Here is a 23,533-nt window from a genome sequence, read left to right on the forward strand (position 1 = left end):
TTTGCTAATAAGCGCGAAACACAAAGTATAGCTGATGAGAAGTGTCGTGTCTTTAGTTCTGCAAATATTTAGTCGTACACCAAGGTATTGGAGCTAATGGTTAAACCACATCCTGAGAGGAGCATGACCATGTGTACCTAATAATATAGCATCTCATCTGGTAGTTGAGACATGTCATTATAGGCTACAGATGTTTATGGCCTGGTGGCTCTACACGAAAAGAACGTGCTGCCATGGTCGGAGTGGTAACTATTCAAAGTAAAAAACTGTTCATCATCCCCTATGCTATGATTTTTTTTGTACTTCCAACTTTGTCCATTCCTCCCTCCATGTGTTGAATACTTTAAGAAGCCTCTTGACTTTGACTGTGATCTTCTTTAATCTGTGTCCCTCCTGCTTTTTAAGGAGCATATTTGATCTTGTTGTTCCATGTGGTTTGACCTTCATTCACTCCCATACAAAGATCCTGTTTCAACAGGTCAAAAATGCAGAAGCAAAATATAATTAAAATACCAGTTAAGTTAAGAAGTTATTGCATCAACTTTTCTACCTACAACATTGGTAATGAAAGAGGAGAAGAAAACCACTTCAGCATTATGCACTCAGCAGTTATCTGAATAAAAAGACTGTTGTAGACATTGTATTTATTTTGTAATCCACTCCTCTGACCACATTCCATCCTCCACTGCCAGCCTGAGCCAGTCCTCCTCACCTCTGCCTATTTCTTTGACTCAAGGCTTCTCACAGCTACCATGACTGTACCATCCTCTATAGCGGCGGGTGCTTGGCCCACATCAGGGCCAGGCGGAAATTCCCCTGCTGATTTCAGGCCAATTCCAAATTAATATGCGGCCAAGTGCAGGACTTTCACACACGAGCACACATGCTCACACAAGAACAAAAGTAGGTGTGTTCTCAGTGAAGCACACGCACTGTGTACTGGATCTTCAAACCTGCATCCAAGTTGTATTTATTGCTAATGTATCCCACTGGTTTGGGAATGTACTACCAACTGAATCTTGTTAAATCACCCCTCTGTTTTTTCCATTCATGGCACCATGCTAGCTAATTTTCCTCATTGGTAACTGACTATTACTCCAGCATGTTTAAAATGCCTTGTTTACAAAGTGGTGTTGGGCTTTGGAGAGGCTGAAATGTTGTTACATATTTACAAGTTTAATTCTCCCTCTCCGCCGCCGCGTAGCAGTTTATGCTGCAATCCAACTCTTAACTATTTGATTGAAATGAAAGTTAAGCCTCCGAGCTTATTTCTCAATACTGTTTTGGTCGTGAAAATGACAAACCTCACTACTTCACTACTCGAAATTCAAAACAAACATTTTTAGAGTCAGAAGTATTTTTTTAATTGCTTTCAAAAGATTATGCAGCTTTACATCTTTTTGAAAAATACACAAATTGGAAAAACACACAGCAAGTCACAAAAGGTATAAATCATACAAGAGATGACTGTAAAAGTCAAGTGTCCAGACACCAAAACAGACAATAAACAAATCAATATATACAGTTACTGTTTCATGTACAAAGAACGAGCTTCATATGCAGTACACAGGGCACATACCAGCTCCTGTCCATTGACGTCCAACAGAACACAGCCTACTGTGATTCAGTCGTTTCAGTATTGGAAAAACAAAACAGGGGCATCGACAGTGTGTTGCTCATCGAGATGCACCTGCACTTGTAACGCCTTCAGATTCCGCCCTGTCTAATGCACAATAAAGCTACACAGGATTAATAGAAACAGACTACTGCATTATTTAGAACAGTGTTATCAAGTTTAAAGAGAAACAAAGTGTAACTGTTAAGAACAGTCGTACAACATAGTGCATTCAGGAAATGTAGAAAGACTTGAATATCGGTTTCTGGATTTTATCATTTGATTATAACTTAAGCATTTTCCGCTTATTCAAAACACAAATGCTCCAAATCATATTACTGCTTTTGCACAAGAATAATATTTTATCTGGGTTCCTGTCTCAATCACATGTCTGTCTACAGCGTCACAACTGACAGGAGACACGTCTTTATCAAGTTTCAGGGCTATAATTAGTAGGTGCATTGGGGTCAAGACTCATGCATGAACTATACTTGTCCGTAGCGACTAGATCGCCTCCCCTCCCCCCACCTCATCCTTTTCACATAGCAAATATCGTATAAAAAAGACAAGAAAAAGACATGAGGACCTGTGCGGATGAAGTTAGGTACAAGCTTCACTTACGTTAATGGATGAACACTGTCCTCTTATCACCGTGCACTGTACAACACATTTTTCATGCCTCCCGATAGTGTCGCCGTGGTTCAATGCAGGGGACAGATGTCAGATAGTATAGAACACAAAGGTAACTGGAGGAACACATGGATGTCTGAGCAGTGCTTTTTGTAAAGCTAGACGTTACACAGACTATACACTTGGTGCATGCATCTACAGGCGTGTAAAAGAAACTGTCTTTAAAAAAAAAATATTGTTGGATTTACTCAATAATAAAACCTTGTTGAAAATTGTTGAAAAGGCCGAAGAAGCCACAGAAGTTTTTCGTTCTGTTTGTGTTGGATTGTCATAAACACGCAGCAGCTGGATTCAGACTCTTTTACTGAAAGGATTCAGTCTTAGTTACAGTCACTGCACAAAGAGTGTTTGGACATATATACAAAGTGTTTCACCAGCTGGATTCAGGCAAAAACCTGATGAATGGGTTCAACTGGATCAATGGCGACACTTCTCATCAGCTGCTCTTCAGTGTCTGTGCTCGGTTATCTTCAAAGCATTCCACTGGGGTTTCTTTTCTTGGATGTTATCTGTGAGCTTTTTGCAACCGCAGTCATGGATTTCCACATTCGACATCTCAGGGCCTTCCACTTTTAAGATGGCTGTGAGTTTATATCTATTGTCAGGTTGGAACATCATTGCAATAGTTCTCTGCATGATGCTGTCAACACCGTGTTGTCTGGGAGGAACAATGGTAAGTGCCTGAAGGGCTTCCATTCTTGTCTTTAATGTAGTTTATCGTAAATGTAACAATAATCTGATGGGGGGTCAATCTGCCGGCTGTGCCACGTAAATAGAATCACCTTATGGATTGATGTAAATAGGTGATTGTGACTCGTAGTGTAAACGGTTTGATTGGTTGTTAAGACTCAGAGCACCACAGGCATCTCATTCACCATTTCACAATAAAGCCACTACTTCTAATCATTAGTTTGTCCTGCAGCAGTTTTTTCTGTGGGAGTTCCAGACGTGATTTCAATTTTCACGCAAGTTTTGGTCAGAAATGTTGTTTATTATCAGACCAAAAATAATTAATGTTGCTCTTTGATTTAAATGTCATCTATTTTTCATGTATGAATGAACTTTGAAGCTGTGCAGTGAAATATAATATCAAAACTTCTCAACAAACTGTCAGATTTGACCCAACTTCACTTATTTAACCTTCTTTTTCCCCTGTCTGGTGGTTTGTTGGTTAATTTGTTTGTTGTTAAGCAAGACTACACAAACATTACTGGACGGATTTCCACAAAATTTGGTAGAAGGATGTGATATGTGTCAATGAAGAGCCCATTGTGTTTTGATGCAGATCTGGATCAGGGGACCGATCCAGGAGACTGACTGTGTGAAGACAACATGTGTGAGTGAAGTGTGTGTTTCCTGTCAATTCTGCCATACGTACAGGACTTAGATTGTGTATTCAATTTAGTTTAACTGTTTCTTTTGTGGCTTTGTTCAAATTCAACACTTTGCTCTATCTTATAAGAAACGATGTATGATATTTTACTTTAATCTTTCAAATGCATAATGTTGAGTTTTGCTTTTTTGGCTTCCACCTGCTCTACATCTGATGTGACCTGTCATCTTGTCCGCCATTTTTCTTAAAGAAAAGGTAAAGTAGTCTTGACTTTATTGTAATTGTGATTTATTACATACTAATTTTTAACCAATGAATGAGCATAATCTGGCAGATATAAATACTCATATTTACAACAGGTCAAACATAAAAAATATAATAAATTACAGCTGCCCCTGCCATCAGAAATGCTGTAGTGTCAAACCTAGCAAGTGGTAAATACAACCGAGTGATCATTTCCTGCGCCTCATTGAGAACCAAGTGAGCGCTTAAGTCTCAGTAACAGTGATTTAATATCACAATTTACTATTGGATTTGAAACATATAATGTTTTACATTTACTCTACTTTAAGTATTGTAACAAAATCAAACTAGTGTTTTTCAGTGATGATTTATTTAGCACAGTTTATGAACACCTTTTATTGCCACACTGGGATTTCAGGATCTTGTGCATGTATTAGGGAGTTTAATTTTTAAAAATGTCTTCAAGTTAAATTTTGAGAATGATAAAACTAAATCTTAAACCTGTACATTTCAAATGTTTGCCTCTTACATTCCTTACAAGTTGTATTTATCACTTTCTATTTCACACACAGCACCTGAAGGCAGCATTTATAAAAACAGAGTGTCAGTTTATTACGATGATCCATTTCTCTCCGGCTCTGTGGGCCATCTTTCATTTGCTTGTTTTTTAATATTTATGTGTACCTCCTCAAGTGTTGTTATAATGAAGGTCACATGCAAAACCTGATGTTTTTAACCCTGCTACGTTTATGATTTACAGACTTGCTGCATATGTAAAGTAGCATCTCTGGCCGAGCAGAATAAAACAAACCCTCCACTCAGAAAGAGCAGAGCTGTCAACAGGCTGATGCCTCGCAGCTCTGCAGATAAAAGCTTTATCAGTTCAGAGCAAACAATCTCAATTATGGCTAAAAGGAAAAAAAATAAATAAATTGAGCAATAAAACGGACGATTATGGGACAGAGCTTGGCACTATTATGTTGGACATGGAGGGAAACAGTGCAAAGCCTTGGTTGAAGTTTATGGAGGCAGCAGCGCAGAGTGGGAATTTTTTTATATAAAAAAATCTGTCTACTGGTGAAACAAGATGGGCTTAGCCAAACCTGCCAGGATCCGTGGTACATGAACTGATATTATTTCTCCAATCATCTCTGGAAAGCTGACCTGGCTGGGGAGTGACTGAGCCTGGACGAACAGGTCAAATGTAAACTGGTGGAGCTTCTTTACCGTCTGAAACCGAGAGAGAAAAGACAAAGAGATGACATCATTTTAATTACTCTCACAACAGGCACATATTTGACTATGACTCAGAAAGCATGAGTCTAGAAAACATAACACAAACCAAACTAGCGCTCTTCCCTCGAATGAAAAAAACGATTTTAATCACATTCTGCATGTACGAACATGAACACAGCATTTTTCCACCGGCTTTTAAAAATAGCAGGTTTGATTTAATTGCCCGCTTTCACCGAGAAATATTTTAGGCAAATTAAACTCTTAAATTTATGTTGTTTTCCCTGACCTTCTGATTTGGTAAAATGCAACAACATGTTCTGCCATCAGGACGGAAAACGTGTGCACGTGTAACAACAATTAACCAGGGATTATAGGAAGCAGTGTTGTCTCACCATCTGGAGAGAGTCCAGCAGTCGGGTGAGCTGGTAGAACCTCTGAGAACAATTGTTCGTCATTCGACAGCTGATGAGCCGGTCGAGTTCGTTGATGTAGGTGAGACGCAGCTCGTCAAAGTACTTCTGACTCTTCAGACCCTCGACTGGAACTGGTGAGAAACAGAAACAGTTTATACTTCACGTTCCGACAATCCTCGGACTCTGTCGCCGTGCTCGCTACACAGGACGGCTCTTACGAATGCTGAAGAGGAGCAGGGCCTTCATGCACAGGAACTCCTCCTGAGTGATCTGCAGCAGCACGAACTCCTGGGAGAGATGCCTCATCCGAATGCAGTGCTCGTACATGGTGGAGACGTGCATCCGATTTCTGCGGACGTGAAAAGGTCAGGACCGGAGAAGTGAGTGGGTGTTCAAATCGCAGAGAAGCAAAGGACGGACCGCCTTGTACATTGGACATTTGTTCTTTAACGAGCGACAGCAGGAGAGGGAAGAATGTCAGAGGTTAGATCCGTCTTTATTACTGGTGTAATGGTGACAGTGACAGTGAATTCGATTTCTACTGTCTGATCTTTGACTTCTGGCGCAAGATTATCATTACCACATTATATTATCAGAATCATCCTCATTTTTCGCTGGTTTAGAGTTCATCACAGCAGCCGATTGGATATTTCATGTTCAGCATGACTGAACAGAGATGTCAAAGTTTGCCTTTCCTTAAAATGTGAACTCATTCTGCCTTTATTATGAGTCAGGAACAGAAAATGTAAATCATATCTGAAGATAAAGGGTGAAATAAATCAGTTTGATATTGAAATGGCCCCAGCTGCAGAGACATAGAGATAAAAAGGGACAAATAATGAATTGACTATTGCATTGAAATGGATGTATAGTTTCGGGTATGTGGTTGTATAAATATAAATTATACATATATAAGAAGTTTCTTGATATATCATCATGATGTCTTCATCATGGATGAGGAGAATCACCGTTATTTTGTCGAAAGCCTGATTTCCAAACTGAGGGCATGACTTTGAAAGACATGACTGTTTTAGAGGCAGAGAGAGTGTAAAGAAAGACACCTCTGAGTGGATTCATGGGAAATGTAGGATTGAGTGCTTTTGGGGTTGAGCCTTAGCAAATGTTTTTTTGCTTTACCTTTGACCCTCATCTTTATGATTATTTATATGTTCTCCAGGTGAAAATGCAGAATCTGTAGGCGGGGTGGAGGGGACACGCTTTTGGGGCCGTAGGTCTCCTGGTTTCAGTTTCCAGTTTTTGTGGAACAGTGGGGAACAGGTTGGTATTCATTTTCATCTGTTAATAGAGATGAACAAAAATGTGGTCTGGACCTAAAACTCCTATAAAAATATCACTGTTTGTTAACAAAGTCCACTATCTACATCTGACGCCCTGAAACCGTTATTGGACTCAGACATGTTTTGAAAATCTGCCAACTGTATGCAGGGGCAGTTCTAAATCCCTGCAGAGCCCTTTAATTAAAATCAAATATTAGTGAAGCTATACTAACATAATTCAAATACTCCCAAGCAACAAAAAAATTGCCACTTTCTATTTCTATTATTTGTGTATCAGTAACTTTAACTGCTATAATTACATAGAAACTAACTAATCAATTAAGCTCAACATTTCCATAATAAACTAACATAACATAATTATATAACATATAGTCCATAGCTCACTGTTTTGGGAATTAACCTCTTGTTGTAAACATCAAGTACATGCGTCCTGTGTGTTAGCTTCACGATGTTGTATTAAATGTTGATGCTCCCTGCCAGTCTAGACACACTGGTACACTCCCAGTGTTGTGCTTTGTCAAAAACTTTGCCGCTGTTTTGCATAATGGTTGTGGCGTCATATTGAGGACACTAAAAACTGTGAGAAGGGAAAAGAAAACAACACACTAATGGTCCCCTCTCATTTAAAGTATCCACTTATGTCAATGTGGGATACTATTTACTATTCAAGCCCTTACTTAATTCTCATATTCCGTGACACTTGGATAGTTTTGAACAACTACTTTTTTTAAAAGCTTTGTTTATTCAGCACCGGTTCACTGTGCATAGATTCTCAAATGCTTCAGCAACAGCTTGCCACACACTGACGTGACTGGAGTTACACAGCATTATTTTGAAGCGGACCAGTTTGACCACAATCATGTCTTCTGGTCACTGAGTGGCTTCAGTGTGGCAGTTCATGTTTTGTTGCAAATTTAGTTCCCTGCAGAGGATTTTAACGCCAGTTCAAGATTAAGCCAACTATCCTCCATGATCACAAGGTTATTTCTTTAACCCTTGGGCAGATATACTCATAAATATAAATTCTTAGAAGAGAGCATGGGGCATCTTCCAAAGTGACGTACCAAGTATTTTCTGCCATTTCAAAAAATATATAATATTTTCTGCCCAATTGAATCAATTACAATCAAATGTGGTATGCAGCATGAACACATGAGGCAAAAATACCAGTTTTTTTTATATAAAAATAAAAACTGCCCATAATCATAACTCTATTCTCCAAATTGTCTTTACAATTATATTATACAGGTGTGTGAATTGCAATATACTGATATAGTGATGAAAGATGGAAAGATGTATCCAATGTATTTGTCAATGTATAGAGTTTGTGTGGGGTAGATAAATAAGAGTTGTCTTAAACATGAATAGTACATATACATTTAAAAACACATTAATTTGAAGACAAATGTATGAAATCTGATATAATTTTGAACATTCGATGGAACTAAGATATCAGGTGTTGTAAGCATTAATATTCCTCACTTATAATTGGACACAGCTCACCACTGTTGTTGTCTGTAATATTCATATCTGAATCAGCTGAAGCCGTGACAATTTGAATGCTGAGAACTAATGTTCCTTACTTTAATCTCACGGTAACAATAGAACACCTAAAGGGGGAAATTGGATGAACACTGTCCTGAAAAGAACGCAACAATTTCTACTTTACTTTTATACAATTCTAGAGATGTCTTTGTGTTTGTGCATGAGCTGAATCACAGAGGGACGGAGAGAGAGAGAGAGAGAGAGAGAGAGAGAGAGAGAGAGAGAGAGAGAGAGAGAGAGAGAGAGAGAGAGAGAGAGAGAGAGAGAGAGAGAGAGAGAGAGACGAAGGGCAGACCGAGATTGGTTTCTGTATTATGTATGATGGCACCAGCTAACTCACTGGGGGTGATATGTGTAATGAGAAGCAGAGAGTTTTGGTTGCCCACTGATAAAACCCTTTCACAAAACATAATTGAATCCAGAGATGTACATACTCGTTGAACACCAAATCTGGGGCGAAGTAAAGCATCCTGCCATTGACGTTCTTATAGGACCTCCATCCCAGGGCAAACACCATCACCCCCATCCATGAGTGTTGAATGACAGTCATTTGGTCATCCACGTGGAGATTTCTAAAACCTAAGGACAAAGAATCCATGTCAAAAACACAACATTGCAGATTTTCAAAAATGATCCTGATGTTTTGAATAGATTGAGAGAACACACTGACCTCTCTGCAAAGGTCATTATGTTCTCTCGGAGAGAAAGTGTTTTTGTCTCTCACACATGGTAGAATAGAACTTGTGGTGTTCCTCAGGGATCAATTTTAGAGCCACTTCAATTTGATCAATGTATTTTACCCAGGGTCATCAGAATATGGCCTGTAGCCATGACTGGGGTGGCTGTTGTTGTCCCCCCCCCAGCTGCTGGCAACAACAGAAATGCTAGGGCTAACCCAAAGATGGAACATAAAGAAAGAAGGAAATTGGTAGAAATTAAATAAAAATGTGGAGCCCTGTTGATCAGGTTCCCTTCCATGGGGTCTGGTGGACCGCTCAGGATTGTAGATTGGATTCATCCTCCAACTGACTAGCCTCCTCCATAGGGTCTGGGTGTGGCCAAGGCAGGGGATGCGTTTTCCATTGTTCCACAGAGCAGGACAAAAACCTATAGTGAAGAAGCTTTCAGTTTTCATGCTCTGGGCTTTAAAAAAATACCCATAAAAAAACAGGGATACAAGAATGTAAAGGGGTCAGATTAAAGCAAAAGGCACAATCAGGAGGACAGTGTGGAAACAGATGTTAATACACAGAGAGGTAGGAAAGGTGCACATGGGATGGGGGATCAAATAAGGTGAATGAATGAGAGTGATAGATAGCGGCTATAAGGTGTGAGTAGCACGGTGTGAAATGACAGATGATTTTAAGTATGTGCGCGAGCAAAAGCAAATTACTGAATAAATGAAAGGATGAATGGACAGACTGAAACTATAACAATGTGATAAGAAAAGGACATATGTCCTGTCTCCAAGCAGTATTTTAAAACTGCCAAATCACTATGGATCAATTCACAGGCAATCATAACCTGCTGCTGCAGTTTCTCTTATGTTCATGGAGCATTTTGTGCATTTCAGGTAAATAATTGAACCAAAGTGAAGTGTTTTTCAGCCAAAAACTCCCTAAGACATTTCCCTAAGAATCAAGACGGTGTTGAAGGTAGAGTGAACGTTAGAACTTACATCAGTAAGTTGAATTCTCCAGTAAATTAGCTGATCAACTTTGCCTCTATCAGTGTCCTACCTGGCAATACTTTTGCCCATTTGACCACTTTGACCAGTTGCCTCTCTCCCAACTCGTTGAGGCTGGTGAGCAGGGTGGCAGCTGAGTCAGGTTGGCCGTAGTCGTGTCCCGCGTTCACCACCTCAGGCTCGATGGACTCCAGGATGTTGAGGAAGACCAGCTGGGAGTTCAAGTTCAGGCCCGACTTAGGAGAGATATTCTGGATGACCTCTGTAGAGTCCTGCACAGGATGATCCTCTTCAGGGTTCTTCTGCTGTCCGATCTTCTTTAGTTTACGTGCTTTAAACAAAGGCAAGGTAGGAGAGTCAGTTCACGATCAGTAATTATGCTATCAATATAATAAACCTGATCTTCAACCCTCCTTAATTAAAAGAGGACAAAGGAGGAAGAGTTGTAGGATTTTATATAATATTAATTATATTATTAATCCTCATACGTCTGACTGGATTTTAAAGGTGAATCCAGCTGGTTTTACTCTTCAGACTTGTATCTGGAGCCACGAGGAATTTTCTGCCTCTGATTTTATGATACTGAACAATTTACCCTCTAGAGCTAAATGTGGCATCCAGCACTTTGTGGCAGCGGCGGCTGGCACTCATCAACGCTAGTGACATTGTTAATCTTGACAAAGTGCATTCATGAACATATGATTCATGATAGCTGATTCTCCAGTTGAAGGTTCTGCTCTTTTTGCAGGCGCGGTGGTGCAGCTTCAGGGTCCAGCAGCCGGTCTTTATTTGCCACAGCTCGATTACTGCAGGTCACTTTGACAATTTCAGAAGGAAAGCTGCTATCACCACAGGTTAAGCAAACAGCCCTTTCCAAACAGGCAGGTTTAGAACGGGCACGGGACTAGTTAATCCTTAATTTCTAAATCCTCAATAAGAAATGTCTCATATGGCAACTGCAGTTTGTAATTAATAAGTAAAATATAAATTATTTTTTCTGACGATACACAATGCGGTTCTGCGAATAGCTTTGAAGACATTGCATCAAATTCCATTTGGAAAATAATTCTCAGACCAGATGAGGCTTATCTGGTGGAAAGGCCTGCGTGTGAGTCTTAGTCATCCAGATGTAAAATGTAATATGTGAAAACACAGAGGTCTACAATTATTTTCTTTAACTTTAAACCTCAGTACAGTATGTCAATTTGCATAAACTTCCATACAGAAATATAGAGATTAGATGGCACTAAAATGCTAAAACAACTGAATCCAATAAAAAGAAAACTCTGCTCCACCATCTTCAGCAATGATAAAGCTACAATTTCTTTCCCCACAAAAGCTAAGAATCCTGATGCAGCTGCTCCGTATGACAACCCGCACTTACAAACTACAGTAAATTGGAGCCCGATTCGGTGGAGCAGACTGCCGTGTATAGTAAGCAGCGATACAATCAGACTGGAATAATTATTTTCTCTGCTAAACCGCAACCAAATACATTTATTCTTTAACAGTCAGGTTTAACGCACTGTACTCAATCACTGAGTACACTGTCGGAGTTGTGAGCAGCTACGCTTCAGCTCAGCCGGTTATTTCACAGTGACAGCAGTGTTGCAGAGTGAGTGACAGGCAAATGTAAAAATGGTGACAATGTGCTGAGTGCAGAACAGACATTTTAGTTGTCAAAGTGGGATGCACAACGAAATCTTGAAAAAAGGCCTAATTTCCTTTATTTAGATACAGGCTGTGAATAAAAACCTTAAATAGTTGGAAAGTAATTATTTCTTTGATCCCTTTTAATCACAGTTGACTGACGGTAAAAAGTAACTGTTAGTTGTCATGTTATTGCCTCCTGCAGCTCCTGTGTTGAGAATCTCTCAATAACACCGCAGCTCGGCTTTTCACTCCACTCTGATAAATATTGAACTGCCAGTAATAGATACAACCTAAGTCTCTGTCAGAAGTGGCCGCGTCAAAAGCAAATTGCAGATTATATAAGACGACTCATTTGAAAGTCTCATATTTCCATTTCTGATCCGTTAACAAACACTGGAAATACAAATGTTTAATTAAAAATTCTCCAATGTGATTCTCAACTGCAACTGCAACACACACACACACACACACACACACACACACACACACACACACACACACACACACACACACAGGTATCTGATCTTTGCAGAGTGCAGTGTAAATAGGTTCCATGCTTGAATCGAAGCCAATGCGTTCCACTCATAAGTCCATATAGGTACAATTTATTAGCCGAGGTACTGTAATTCCCAACTAAATCTGACCTCCGGTGAATAAGCAGATTTCTCCACTACAATCCCATTCAATCGAACTCTGCTCACTTCATTTACATTCACAGGAAGTTTACTTTAGCACTTCCTCCTCCTGCTGGAAATAATTGTTTGTAATCTCTATTGCAGTTAAATTTCCCTTTGGTGTCCATGTTGTAGTTGTCATGACGTCACTAGCTCATCAACGTAAATCGTGTTTCTGCAAAGGTGAGTGGGAGCATTGCATCTACAGTCTGATAACAGGACAAAGGAAAGGCTGGATGAATGTCCAATATCACAACTTCCAATTTAGACCAATAGGTCTCCTGTCTAAAACATTCAATGTTGAACATTCCAAGAAAAACACATCCTAAACACATCAAATAATATACTATGACCTATAAACAATACTATACATACTATAATACGTCGCATTTATGTTACAGCTCCATAAGTATATGTGATAATGGGGTAATGATTTGATAATAACAGAGTAATATTGGGATTTTAATGTTGTTATAAAAAAGTTAACATATTCATTTTAATATTAAGCTTTACATTTTGTATATATGGGATATTAATATGAACCATTATTGGCAATTATGATGATAAACATTGATATAATGTTATATTATTCTGATTAATAATGAAGTGCTTTTAAAATCTCATCTATGAAATATCCATAATTCAGGACTGGATGCAAAGTCATTTTTCTTTTGAGGCAGGAATTTATTATCCATGGTGAGTTACACCATTGATTGTTTGGTCAAGTTTTGGACTTTTCCCATTGGCGATCGCTCTTCTCAAATAATTTGGCACCAGCAGTTTCTATGACATCATCAGAGACAGCGGCTGGTTTCTGATGTGAGCTCCGATTCTCTCAGCTCAGGTGTCAGGTGTTTAAATCCAGTCCCGCCATCTGGTCGTTGTGGTAAGTTGAGAAGTGACCGTCAGAAACCACTGGTGTTGTGCCAAGTTAACATCGACTGACAACACGGTCTGAAGCCGTTTGTAACTGAGCCATGACCGAGACGTCACATTTATGTCCATAGGAAAAGTAAGGAACAAAACAGTTGAGTCGGCAGTTTCATTGTGCCAATATACTGGGTTTACCTGGTCCTCCAAACATGTCCACCTCTTGTGACTGACTGGCTCTAACTGGGGGAGGGGCTATGTATAGTTGGCCATTTTGTAGTGCCCTCTGAATGTTTAGCGGAAGTTTTTATACCCTATAGGGTGTACTAATTGTTTCCCATAATGCATTGTTTGTATTTCTACATTTGAAGATGATCATTCAATGTGTTTTTTACCTGGAAGTTTTAATACTAAGTGTAAAATAAACATAGAAAACCCTATAAAGCAAATTAGGGGTTGGTGACTTCGAGGGAGATTTCAAACACAGTCACAGTTCACGTCAGCGAGAAGTGCCTGAGAGCATGAAAACTACACTGAGGTGGTTTTTGGTTCATAAAACCACAAATAAATCTCCTTATGGATTTCAAAACTACAAAGAAAACCCTTGGTACTGGCTGCGTGTTTCAATCATTAACTTTAAAAGACACTTGATGACACTTGATGACAGCTGATGGGCTCTAAGCACATCTCGTATTTGTGTCACAGTGGGTTGGAGACAAATTGCTCTGGAAGAAAGTTCATGAAAAGAGTGCAGGGTCTAGATTGTTCTGAACCGTTTTCAGCATATGATAGACCGAGTGATCAAATGTATGACGTGAATGTGGATTTCCACACCAGAAGCCTATGTGCAGATGTGCAGTGAGCTTTCTTCACACTGCTGGCAAATGAGCCTACTATCAAACTATCATGATTTGACAGAGGTAACCGCCCTGCTCAGCTTCTATTTGTGGACATAATTAACATGCCAGGATAATATGGAATTTGGTAAAAATGAAGAAAATCTTCAATAGCTCTGATTCTCAATCAACTCAACTAAAAGAGATTCATTGCTTCTTTTCAGACCTTTTAAACTACCAGAAGTGAAACCAACAGAGATCTAATGATACAAACATAATAAATTGTTCATATAGCTGCCAATACCTTTGTGTTTCCTCAAATTAATACGCTCCCTTTCCCTCCGCATTTCTTGATTTCACTTTGAAGAACTTTGAGTAATAATGGGATAATAAGACCAAATGTATAATTTTCTTCTGCCTCCACTGCTACCAATTATTGTCATAGATTTCCCCGTGAAATGCCCCGGAGTGAATTACATGTGCATGGTGAGAACATAAGTGAAAGGATCTCTTTAGCCACAACTAGAAAAGGTGTGCCTTTTTACTGACAATCACAGCATTAGATCACATTTTCCCTCCATGGGTTTGTCAGCGACTGGTGGTGAAATTACCAGCATGTCTTCTGCTTTAATTCACATGTCTCATGTCAGCTTTGTGCCTCCGGTACAATTTTCACCGCCAACAGAATGAGAAAATGGAAGAGAGTGAAAATTGAACACAAGACTAAAATTAGTCCACTACATGTCAATCTTCATGACGAACAGGCCTGGGTGACAGTAAGGAGAAGTGAATGGAAGAGGTCTAAATTGCATGGCAGCTCAGTCAGGGGCTTGATTATCAGTAACATCCCCTATTGTGATGATGCTGCAATTGAAGAGAGCCAGCTAAGATGTGCAGTGTAGAGAATAAAGTACTTGGTCTTGGGAAACCATTAATAGTTTCACTTTTGGGACTTTCTCCTTTGTGTGCTTTGTTCACACAGTATGTAGTATGCTTTGTTTATCACAGTCCATACAAATGTATATCATATTTGGTGGGAGCAGCAATGAGTAATACAAATAAATCAAAGCCTATTTTAGGAAATGAATCCTCTTACCTCCAAGTGTCATTCCAGCTTCAAAACACTTCTTCAGCCGACAAGAAGGACAGTTCTTTCTTCTTAGCTTATCGATGGTACAGTCATTTTTGCTTGCACACAAGTATTTCTGTTTGCCTACTTGGACAGAGAAAACAAAGGTAAAACACTGTTAACCACATAATCCCCAAAAGGTTATTTTTCCTCTATCCGTTTGTTTGTTGGTTGGATAGATGGTTGGTTGGTTGGTTGGTGTTTCGATTGGACGGTTGGTCAGTAGGATTACACAAAATTACTCAACAGATTTCTATTAATCTTGGTGCAAGGAGGGGATATGAAACCAAAAATTCCAATGACATGATTTCTTTTCATTTTCTTAAATAATGCAAGTAAGGGTGTTTTTAACATTTCCACCAATTTTCCCAGGCAACTTGTCAATATCAAATTTCTGGATCCATGGCAACTTTTGAAAGGCTCTTTCTTGGCCTATGTCCCATACTTCTACCAAGTGTCATGGAAATCTGTTGGGTAAGTTTTTACTTTATCCTACTGACAAACAAATAAACCTATCAACAAGACAACCAACAGACCGTGGTTAAAACAAACTCCACGGTGGATGTAAACCGGTCTTCAAAAATAGCAAGCATACATGAGCTTCAAAGGGCTGCGACCAAGTCGTAGACGTTTGGCTTCTTACCTTCTGCAGCTCTTTTGAAGAAAACTTTGCAGCTGCCACAGGTGAGTGCACCGTAATGGCAGCCAGACGCCTCGTCTGAACAGATCAGGCACGTCCTCTGTGGTGGAAAGAAGAACTCCATGGGGAACATGTGCTCTCTGCCAGCCTCAAACCTGCAGTCAAACATATGATACCAGAAGTTTATAGACCATGAATAGCTATGGCCATGTGCTCGCCATGTGATTCAACAAGGTGCTTCTGATTTGACTGGCATTTAATAATTGGTAGCAATACTGTATATAATTATACAGTTTTTTCATATATCACTGCTACTTTATTTTTTATCCTATAGCTTCTACGTCTTGTGAAACGAATAGCCCATTCGGGATAAATAAAACCTAACCTTCAACTTGTTCACCAGATAAACTCCATAATTGTTTTTTCCTTGTAAATTCCAAACTAACCACAAAGCAGTTAGCGTTCACTCCCCAAAGCGGTGCTGCGGCCTCTCGCTGTGTGATTTAAGGAGGGTAGAGCGTGTGATGACTGATGACGGTGTGGGAAAGATTGGAGCGCCAACACCACAGCCGAGCTGGGGGGGGGGGGTGGGGGTGCACGATGGGGCGCCTGGGTTTAGCCTTGAAACACTGAGGGACTGGGAAAGGGCTCAGACATAACGTTACCTCAGTGATATGCAACTTAGATTTCAAGGTTCGGCGTAAAAAAAAAAGAGGCGCGGAGAGGAAGCTCGGAGGAAGAACATCCGCTGTGCCTTGATTCATTTCAGGTGTCAGAATAATTCATTTAAACAGGCAAGACAAATTCTAATGAAAACCTGCCACACAACTCGTCGGTAAGTGCTCCGGTATATTGTTTGAAAGGCCTCTCCTGCTCACAGTTTCCAATTTATTTCACGTACAACAATGAAAATCTATTAAACCTGTCATTAGCCGTCTTCAGGCCTTAGATTGAAGTCCAGTTAAGGCTGTAATTAACATGACACATCATTTTAAACAAAGAGAGCTGAGTTTAGATGAATAGTGACAGAGAATTATTTTGTGGTCCGGATCCATCAGCAATATATATATGTGAGTAATATGTCAGGATCAGCATGCCGACGCTCTTAGTCCACAGATAGAAACAAATCATACACAGAATAACAGTTCTTTTGAACCCATATTATTAAAATAATGCTTCCTAGTACACATACTTCAGTACATAACCTGCGTTTAAAAGTGAACAACTTACTGCTCCAGCTGCATGGGGCACTTTTCTATAGGCTGGAAGTTCACAGGCCTGTTTCTACAACACAAAGTTTCACTGGTAAACAAAGGGAGAAACAACATGTTTTTAAAATTTTACAGCGTGATGACGTTTGGAATAAAACAAATGTTATGATGTTATTTATGATTTTTTGTAAAAAGATCGGTTTATTAAAATATTATAAAGATCTATTAAACACTGTACACATATTTATAGTGTAAAGATCCAATACCTAATATTTAATTATTTCAGGTTGAAAATATAGTATAGGAAAAATAGTAACAGAAAGATTTACTTACATTTACTAACTTAAGAGATTTTGTGTTTTAGTGTCACAAAATACACTAAAACACAAGTGTGTGTGTGTGTGTGTGTGTGTGTGTGTGTGTGTGTGTGTGTGTGTGAGGGATGTATAAAAGATACTGCGGTATGCGTTAACTTTTTTTTAACCTTTTAAGGTTTTTTGTAAATGAAATATTTCAGTCTGTCACAGATTGACAATATGAACATTCTTTCTCACATTAGACATCTAGTTAACTTGGAAATAAAAGATCTTTTATATAATTAGTTTTGAATATATTTTGGCATCGTAGCTGATTCAAGTTATTCTGCTCGTCATAGTGATAATTGTCATGTTTACTTACAACCAGACACACTATATATTATACATATATAAACAGGAATTATTGAATCACAACAATATAAATTCCCAAAACAAATAAATAGTTTCCAGAAACACATTTACATTCACTGATTCGATACAGATAAATATTTTTTACTAAAATAGTAATATATTGATGTATTTGTGTAATAAATGCTCTTCCCAACTGACAAAGACCAACTGGTCTTTAGCATATAATGTTTTATTAACTATAAAGTTCAGTAAATATTAATGAGAGCCATGTTTCAGTAGTCAAAAAGCATTGTGCATGGACACCAGCTCTGTGTGATCCATGTTTTAACGTGCTGCGGTTTGCACAGCGACTTCATGCACAGAGCAGCTTCAGTTTGAAATCTCATTAATGCATTTCACTTGGCATCCTTAACTAAAGTAATACACCTTCATAAAAACAGAAATGAAGCCGATGTAGCCGAGGCAGAAGAGGCTGGAAAACTCTGTTTACGGTGATGTTATGTGCAGTAGTAATAGCTTAACAAACATCTGTTTTCACTCCTTGGTCAGAAGAATACCAGGAGGCAAAGCATCGTGTATTTTTGGCCCATGGAAATGTAGACAGATCCCACATCCTGTAAAAAGAAATATTATCACTGAATTCCAGTAGATTTCTCTTATTGCAGTTTGTAGTCTCTGTTAATCGCTTCAGTAGATATTCACCTCACACACAGATGTGGACTGAATGCAAAATCCACCTCTCTCTGTGACCCAGGTCTAGTCTGTTTAGTTATTAAAGATGCATTTATAAGTACAGCTCCGTGACACCAAGGCGATGGACACGTTTCCGTAGAATAACTGTATAAGTTGGAAATTCCAGTGTCTTGAGTGTCACAAATTGTTAACAAAATATATATACATGGTTTTTAAAGAGCATACAACAAAAATATATAAAATTATTTTTATGATGGTCTTACTGTGACCCATATACATATATGAAGGAGCACAACTTCCATAGTGTATACGCATGATATGTTGCACAATGAGAACAGATTAAATATATCCACAATGCACGTGTTCTTCCTGACTTACTAAGTAGCAGAATGATGAAGCCAAGCAACAGGTGCTTGTTCATGGCAAAAGAGATACTAGCTGTTTGGTGGCAGACAGAAGTTCAGCACATCAGCTTGTGGCAACTGAGCAGATCATTGAAGTTATAGCACTTATATATATAAAAATATATATATATATATATATGTTTGTGTTTGTGTGATATTTTTGTAGCTATACTTTAAAGTGATACTCCCTGTATCAACTGTTTGGGTCTCCCCACAAGCAAAAGAGTTCTGTCTGAATACAACATCATTTAATTTTTTTTTTTAACTTTTAACATTTGCCTGCTAAACCGTTCCTGTTCCCTTCTTCCCCGTCGAAGCCGCTGTGTCCTTCTTGCAGCATAATGCCACAACCCTCAAGTAACCATGGAGCGATGAGCCATGACTAAATTGGTTAAAGACACTTGAAAAGGAAAAAATGTGGAACGAAACCGTCGCAGCTGTTTAGCTAAATACACATTACAGATTGGACTAACTCAAACTCAGGGAAACTTTTCTGAATAGATTATTGAAGTGTCCCTTGTTGTTGAGTAAAACTCGAATCTAGAGCGCGGCCACATCATAGACCTGCGTAATCTGAGCTTTAGTCAGCAACTAAATGTCGTCCAGATAATTCAGTAAACCTTCCTCTTGGATAAGGCTGCAGAACCTGAGGTGGGAAGGCAGAGGAGAGCTGGATCTAGCAGTGCTAGTGTATTTATGCTTGTGCAAAAAGTCTAAACTGCACAACAGCATATAACCGGCTTGATCCCTGTTTGGCATGTGGCTGAGGACCTTTGTCATCTATCGTCTCTCTCTTTTCAGTGTTTCATGTCGCCATCTGCTGTCAGAATATTTAACATAGGCTAATAACTTTGGAGCAAATTAAGAAAACACAGCTCAATAGGTCAGACGGGCCAGGCTGTCATATCTCGCCTCAGCAGGGAAGGAACGAGGACGGCTGCCTTCACTGACCTCGCTTTCCACAAAACCACTGATTTCTATCTCATCTGCATTCCTGTACCTGGTTTAACGAGTCACTGTACCAAACGGTCACTGTATGCAGTGTCTTAATGTACTGCCCTCTAACAGCCAGAGACAATGGTTTCAGACAGTGCTCGCAATCATTCACCGCGCATGTCGACATGTCTGGATCACCAGGCATGTCGACATGTCTGGATCACCAGGCATGTCGACATGGCAAGCTGGATCACACATGGTACATGTCAGGTCAGACTTCAGCCCTCATGCATGTGCAACATTAGGAGAACAAGCATGTGGAACCTTTGAAAATAATTTTTTTAATGTCACCAAACTATCATCACTACACTTAAAAAGAATCCTCAATTGCTCTGCTTTGCTGCCATTTCCCTCAGTGCATTCAGTCGTATCAGACCTATTTATTAAATCGTTACAGCAAATTCAGTGATAATATTCCGTCAAAGAAAAGCTATGATTCAGAAAACAATGTGGGGCATTTTTTTCCCACGAAAGAGCCGTGGAGCCATTCAAACATAAACAAATATCCTTTTTCCGTTGTTCAGAAGAGACAGCAGGTGTCCCGGACGAAACATATTGTGTTGTTTGATGAAGGAAACAAGACAAGGAAGAAGCTGTATTATGGTACGAGCCAAAAATATGTGTTTGAACAGAACCTTAGGACTTTATTCTTTTTCTTTATGTTTTTTCTTGCATTGGGATTATATCTATATACATAGGTATGAGTCTCCAAATTAAATATGAATAGTAGAAAATGTATTTTAACAACTTCCACTTGGACCTGGATAAACTTTATTTTCTTACTCAAACTAAAATACGGAAATCATCTCTTACCAATATCCCAACCAAACAAATACATTTCCATGTCCTTTTTAAAAAAATTATTGAAATAAGATTTACTTGCTTTTAAAAAAATGCAGGCTGCATTTTTAGATGACTTACTCATATTCCTGCAGTGAAGTCTGACTTATTTTGATGAAGTCCTTCTACCCTTAGCCAGAAACATGTGTCTAATGCCGGAGAGATTCTAGAGAGAGACAGGACTCCCATCTCTCATGAGTGTGGTGAGCGGACGGTCAGACTGTGGTCACATTTCCGATATTTAGAATTAATTTAGGCTCCAATTACTTCACATGTAGCTACTTCAGACCTCACAGCATACCTTTTTAAGAACATAAAAAAAACTTTTAAAGCTATTTATTGTTTATTTTTGTATTCTATGTTTTCTTTTATTATTATTATTATCATCATTATTATTATTACTTACCTCGTGTCGTTGTAGTTGACGTCCATCCATTCGTTCACCTCAGCCTTCACGTAGCTGGGGTTGGGGTAGCTTGGCCTCAGCATCCCGGCCGGGTACCACTGCTCAGAGCGCGTGACGCTGCGCTCGTATGGATTACATATGAACGCGCCGGTTGCGCCAGTGCCGCGCGCTTTTACGCAGTGCCTGGAGCCCCACAGCTGAGAGTTGTACGTGTCGTTGAAGGTGTATTCTCCGGGCCACAGGGCCCCGGTGCTCTCCTCCTCCTCACATTTGACTTTGACGCTGTACTGTTCAGGCTGGTAACCTCGGAACTTGCTCTCCATGGGGTCCCGCGCCTCGTCCGGCGGTTTGTAGCCCCGGCACGGCCTCTCCGGTCCCGTGTGGCTGAAGTGCGCCAGGCTGCCGGGCGCGGACGCGGAGTAAGGGCAAGAGTGTGTGCGCGCTGGGGTCCTGTCATCAGGCTCACACAGGCTGAAGTCTGGCTCTTCCCCACATGTCCGAGCTGCAGTGCAGTGGTGCAGCGGTGCAGCGCTCTCTAAACTTTTAAACACTTCCACCAGTTGCTTCGGGCCAGGCAGGGGCCGCTCGTCCCGGTCCGGGCACCTGTAGCCTGAGGCAGCAGCCTGTGCTCCGGAGCAGCTCAGAGCCACAGCTCCGGCTCCATATGAACTCTCTCCGAGGATGTGGTCAGCACACGGGGGCAGAGCAGGGTCCATGTCGCTGGTGTCAGTGGACTCGCCGGTGAGCCCCAGGGACACGGAGACAGCCTTACACAGCTCCCTGGTTGTTTCTGAGATTGTGGCGCAGGAAGAAGAAGAGTCGCCCACTCGGCAGCCGTTGTTCATCAACTCCTGAGGTGCAGCAGCTGTCTGACGGGAGTGATTTTCCATGGCACAGCTTTGAGGACGAATGCGTCCGGATCCGTAGACGTTTGCGTCCGCATTGTCCAGTTCCCTGCGCCTGGCAGCACCGCTTCCAAACGAGCTCTTCACCAAGTAGAGCCGACTTTCCTCACTTTTCTGCGACATGCTGGGAGCACTGCCACCGTCGCCTGCCTCCTTTCTGCTCTCCCCCTGTGGCCAAACCGTGCTACCAAATAACTCTTGGTTAGTTTGGCTCATCTCCGAGAAAGCTGCGCTCACTTTGCCAAGAGAGCGAACTTTGCACGACACGAAGTCTCTAGTAGTCCCGCTCTGTGTTTCTGCTCTGCGCAGCTCTCCCTCTGTGTGATAGGTCTGTGTAGAGGTCCAGGGAGAGAAGGAGTCTCAAACTCCTCCTAAACTCGCATCTTCACTGGCTCGAGTTGCGTTTGATTTAAACATGCATCCAGCAGGGGACTTCTCGGTTTCCTCTTCTGATGTAAAAACATCATGTTGAATGACTATTAGGCAAATTGTAACAGTTTAAAAAAAAAATTCTGCTTAGTTTTATATCAAACCATCTCAGGTTCCCTATTGTATATACTTCAACCAACTATTCTATCTTTTCTCAGCCAATGAACCTCCCTACAAATGTAAAATGTTATGTAGGTCACCCCTTGGGCTAATTTAACTTATTTTTTGTCTGTCTTTGTGTAAGTCTTGTCCCCATCACTCACATAAGTTCCTACATTGCATGACCAGCCAGGACTCAACTACTATAGCAAACAAGACAAGAAAAAAAAGTGGTTTTCATTTGGCATAACTCTGTTTTAGTTTGGTTGTGAGATCATGTTCTCCACTAAAAAATGAGTTGTATTGTTACTTCACTTGGATATTTGAGCTTCCCTGTGCAAAATGATGTATGTTTGGAACTTGGCACCATCAAGCTGTTTTTATATTCATCTACTGAAGGGCCGAAGTTTCTCATGTGTTACAAGCAAGATTTTTTTTGGTTTTGTCTCAGGTTCAGTTTTCAACCCCATGTCTGTCAGACAACAAACACATTTTGTGGATCGGAGAAGAACTTGGATCTGGATCAGGGGGCAGATCCAGGGATTTTTTGTAAGTGTCTTTAACACTGCACCGTAGCCACTAAACCAGCAACTTAGCAAATTTGCACTATTGCACATAATTGCACTATTGTTTTTTCTTCAGGTGTATAAATTAATATTCATATGTATATATATATTTTTTTTTTTTCTATTTAAAATGTTTGATATTCTATTTCATATTATTTTATTCAAATTTGATTTTTTGGTTGTAATACTCTGAGCATTGCTAAAAGAGAGCCTGTGACCCAAGCATTTCATTGCCAGCAACTGCTTAATGTTATTGTTGTGCATTTGATAGTAAACTCTTGAAATTTGAAACTTGAAACAGGGGAACAATTTTCCCCCAGACTTCCCCACGAATAATTAACAGATTTAAGATTGATATGCAGCAACTGTGTGTGACGTAGAAGCTTGAAGCCTTTGGTGCACTTCCATTAAGAGTGGACGGCTTGTGTTTGGTTTTGCAACTATATTATAACAA

General features: G+C 40.0%; 1 protein-coding gene across 6 annotated transcripts; it reads right to left on the minus strand.

Annotated features, from left to right (window-relative positions):
* Positions 1-1,339: 1,339 nt before the first annotated feature.
* Positions 1,340-22,342, minus strand: LOC128457536 (androgen receptor). Of its 6 annotated transcripts, none has more exons than XM_053442273.1 (9): positions 21,081-22,336; positions 17,093-17,164; positions 15,866-16,017; positions 15,190-15,309; positions 10,113-10,391; positions 8,808-8,952; positions 5,749-5,879; positions 5,510-5,661; positions 1,340-5,111 (listed from the first exon to the last, which is right to left on the minus strand). In XM_053442273.1, the coding sequence occupies exons 1-9, from the start codon at positions 22,199-22,201 to the stop codon at positions 4,953-4,955; spliced, it is 2,331 nt and encodes a 776-aa protein (XP_053298248.1). In that variant the 5' UTR covers positions 22,202-22,336; the 3' UTR covers positions 1,340-4,952. The 6 variants fall into 6 exon arrangements, with proteins under 6 accessions (XP_053298248.1, XP_053298250.1, XP_053298249.1 ...); XM_053442275.1 differs by having other exon boundaries at positions 17,093-17,146; positions 21,081-22,335; XM_053442274.1 differs by having other exon boundaries at positions 15,190-15,306; positions 21,081-22,334.
* Positions 22,343-23,533: the final 1,191 nt, after the last annotated feature.

Source organism: Pleuronectes platessa, chromosome 15, assembly GCF_947347685.1.
Source record: "Pleuronectes platessa chromosome 15, fPlePla1.1, whole genome shotgun sequence".
Lineage (NCBI taxonomy): Eukaryota > Metazoa > Chordata > Actinopteri > Pleuronectiformes > Pleuronectidae > Pleuronectes > Pleuronectes platessa.

Coding starts and splice junctions, on each gene's coding strand:
- LOC128457536 (XM_053442273.1), bottom strand. CDS start 22,201: ATGAGCCAAACTAACCAAGAGTTATTTGGTAGCACGGTTTGGCCACAG. Junction 16,018..17,092: donor TGCCCCATGCAGCTGGAGCA/GTAAGTTGTTCA, acceptor GTTTGACTGCAG/GTTTGAGGCTGGCAGAGAGC. Junction 5,662..5,748: donor CCTGCTCCTCTTCAGCATTC/GTAAGAGCCGTC, acceptor GTTTCTCACCAG/TTCCAGTCGAGGGTCTGAAG.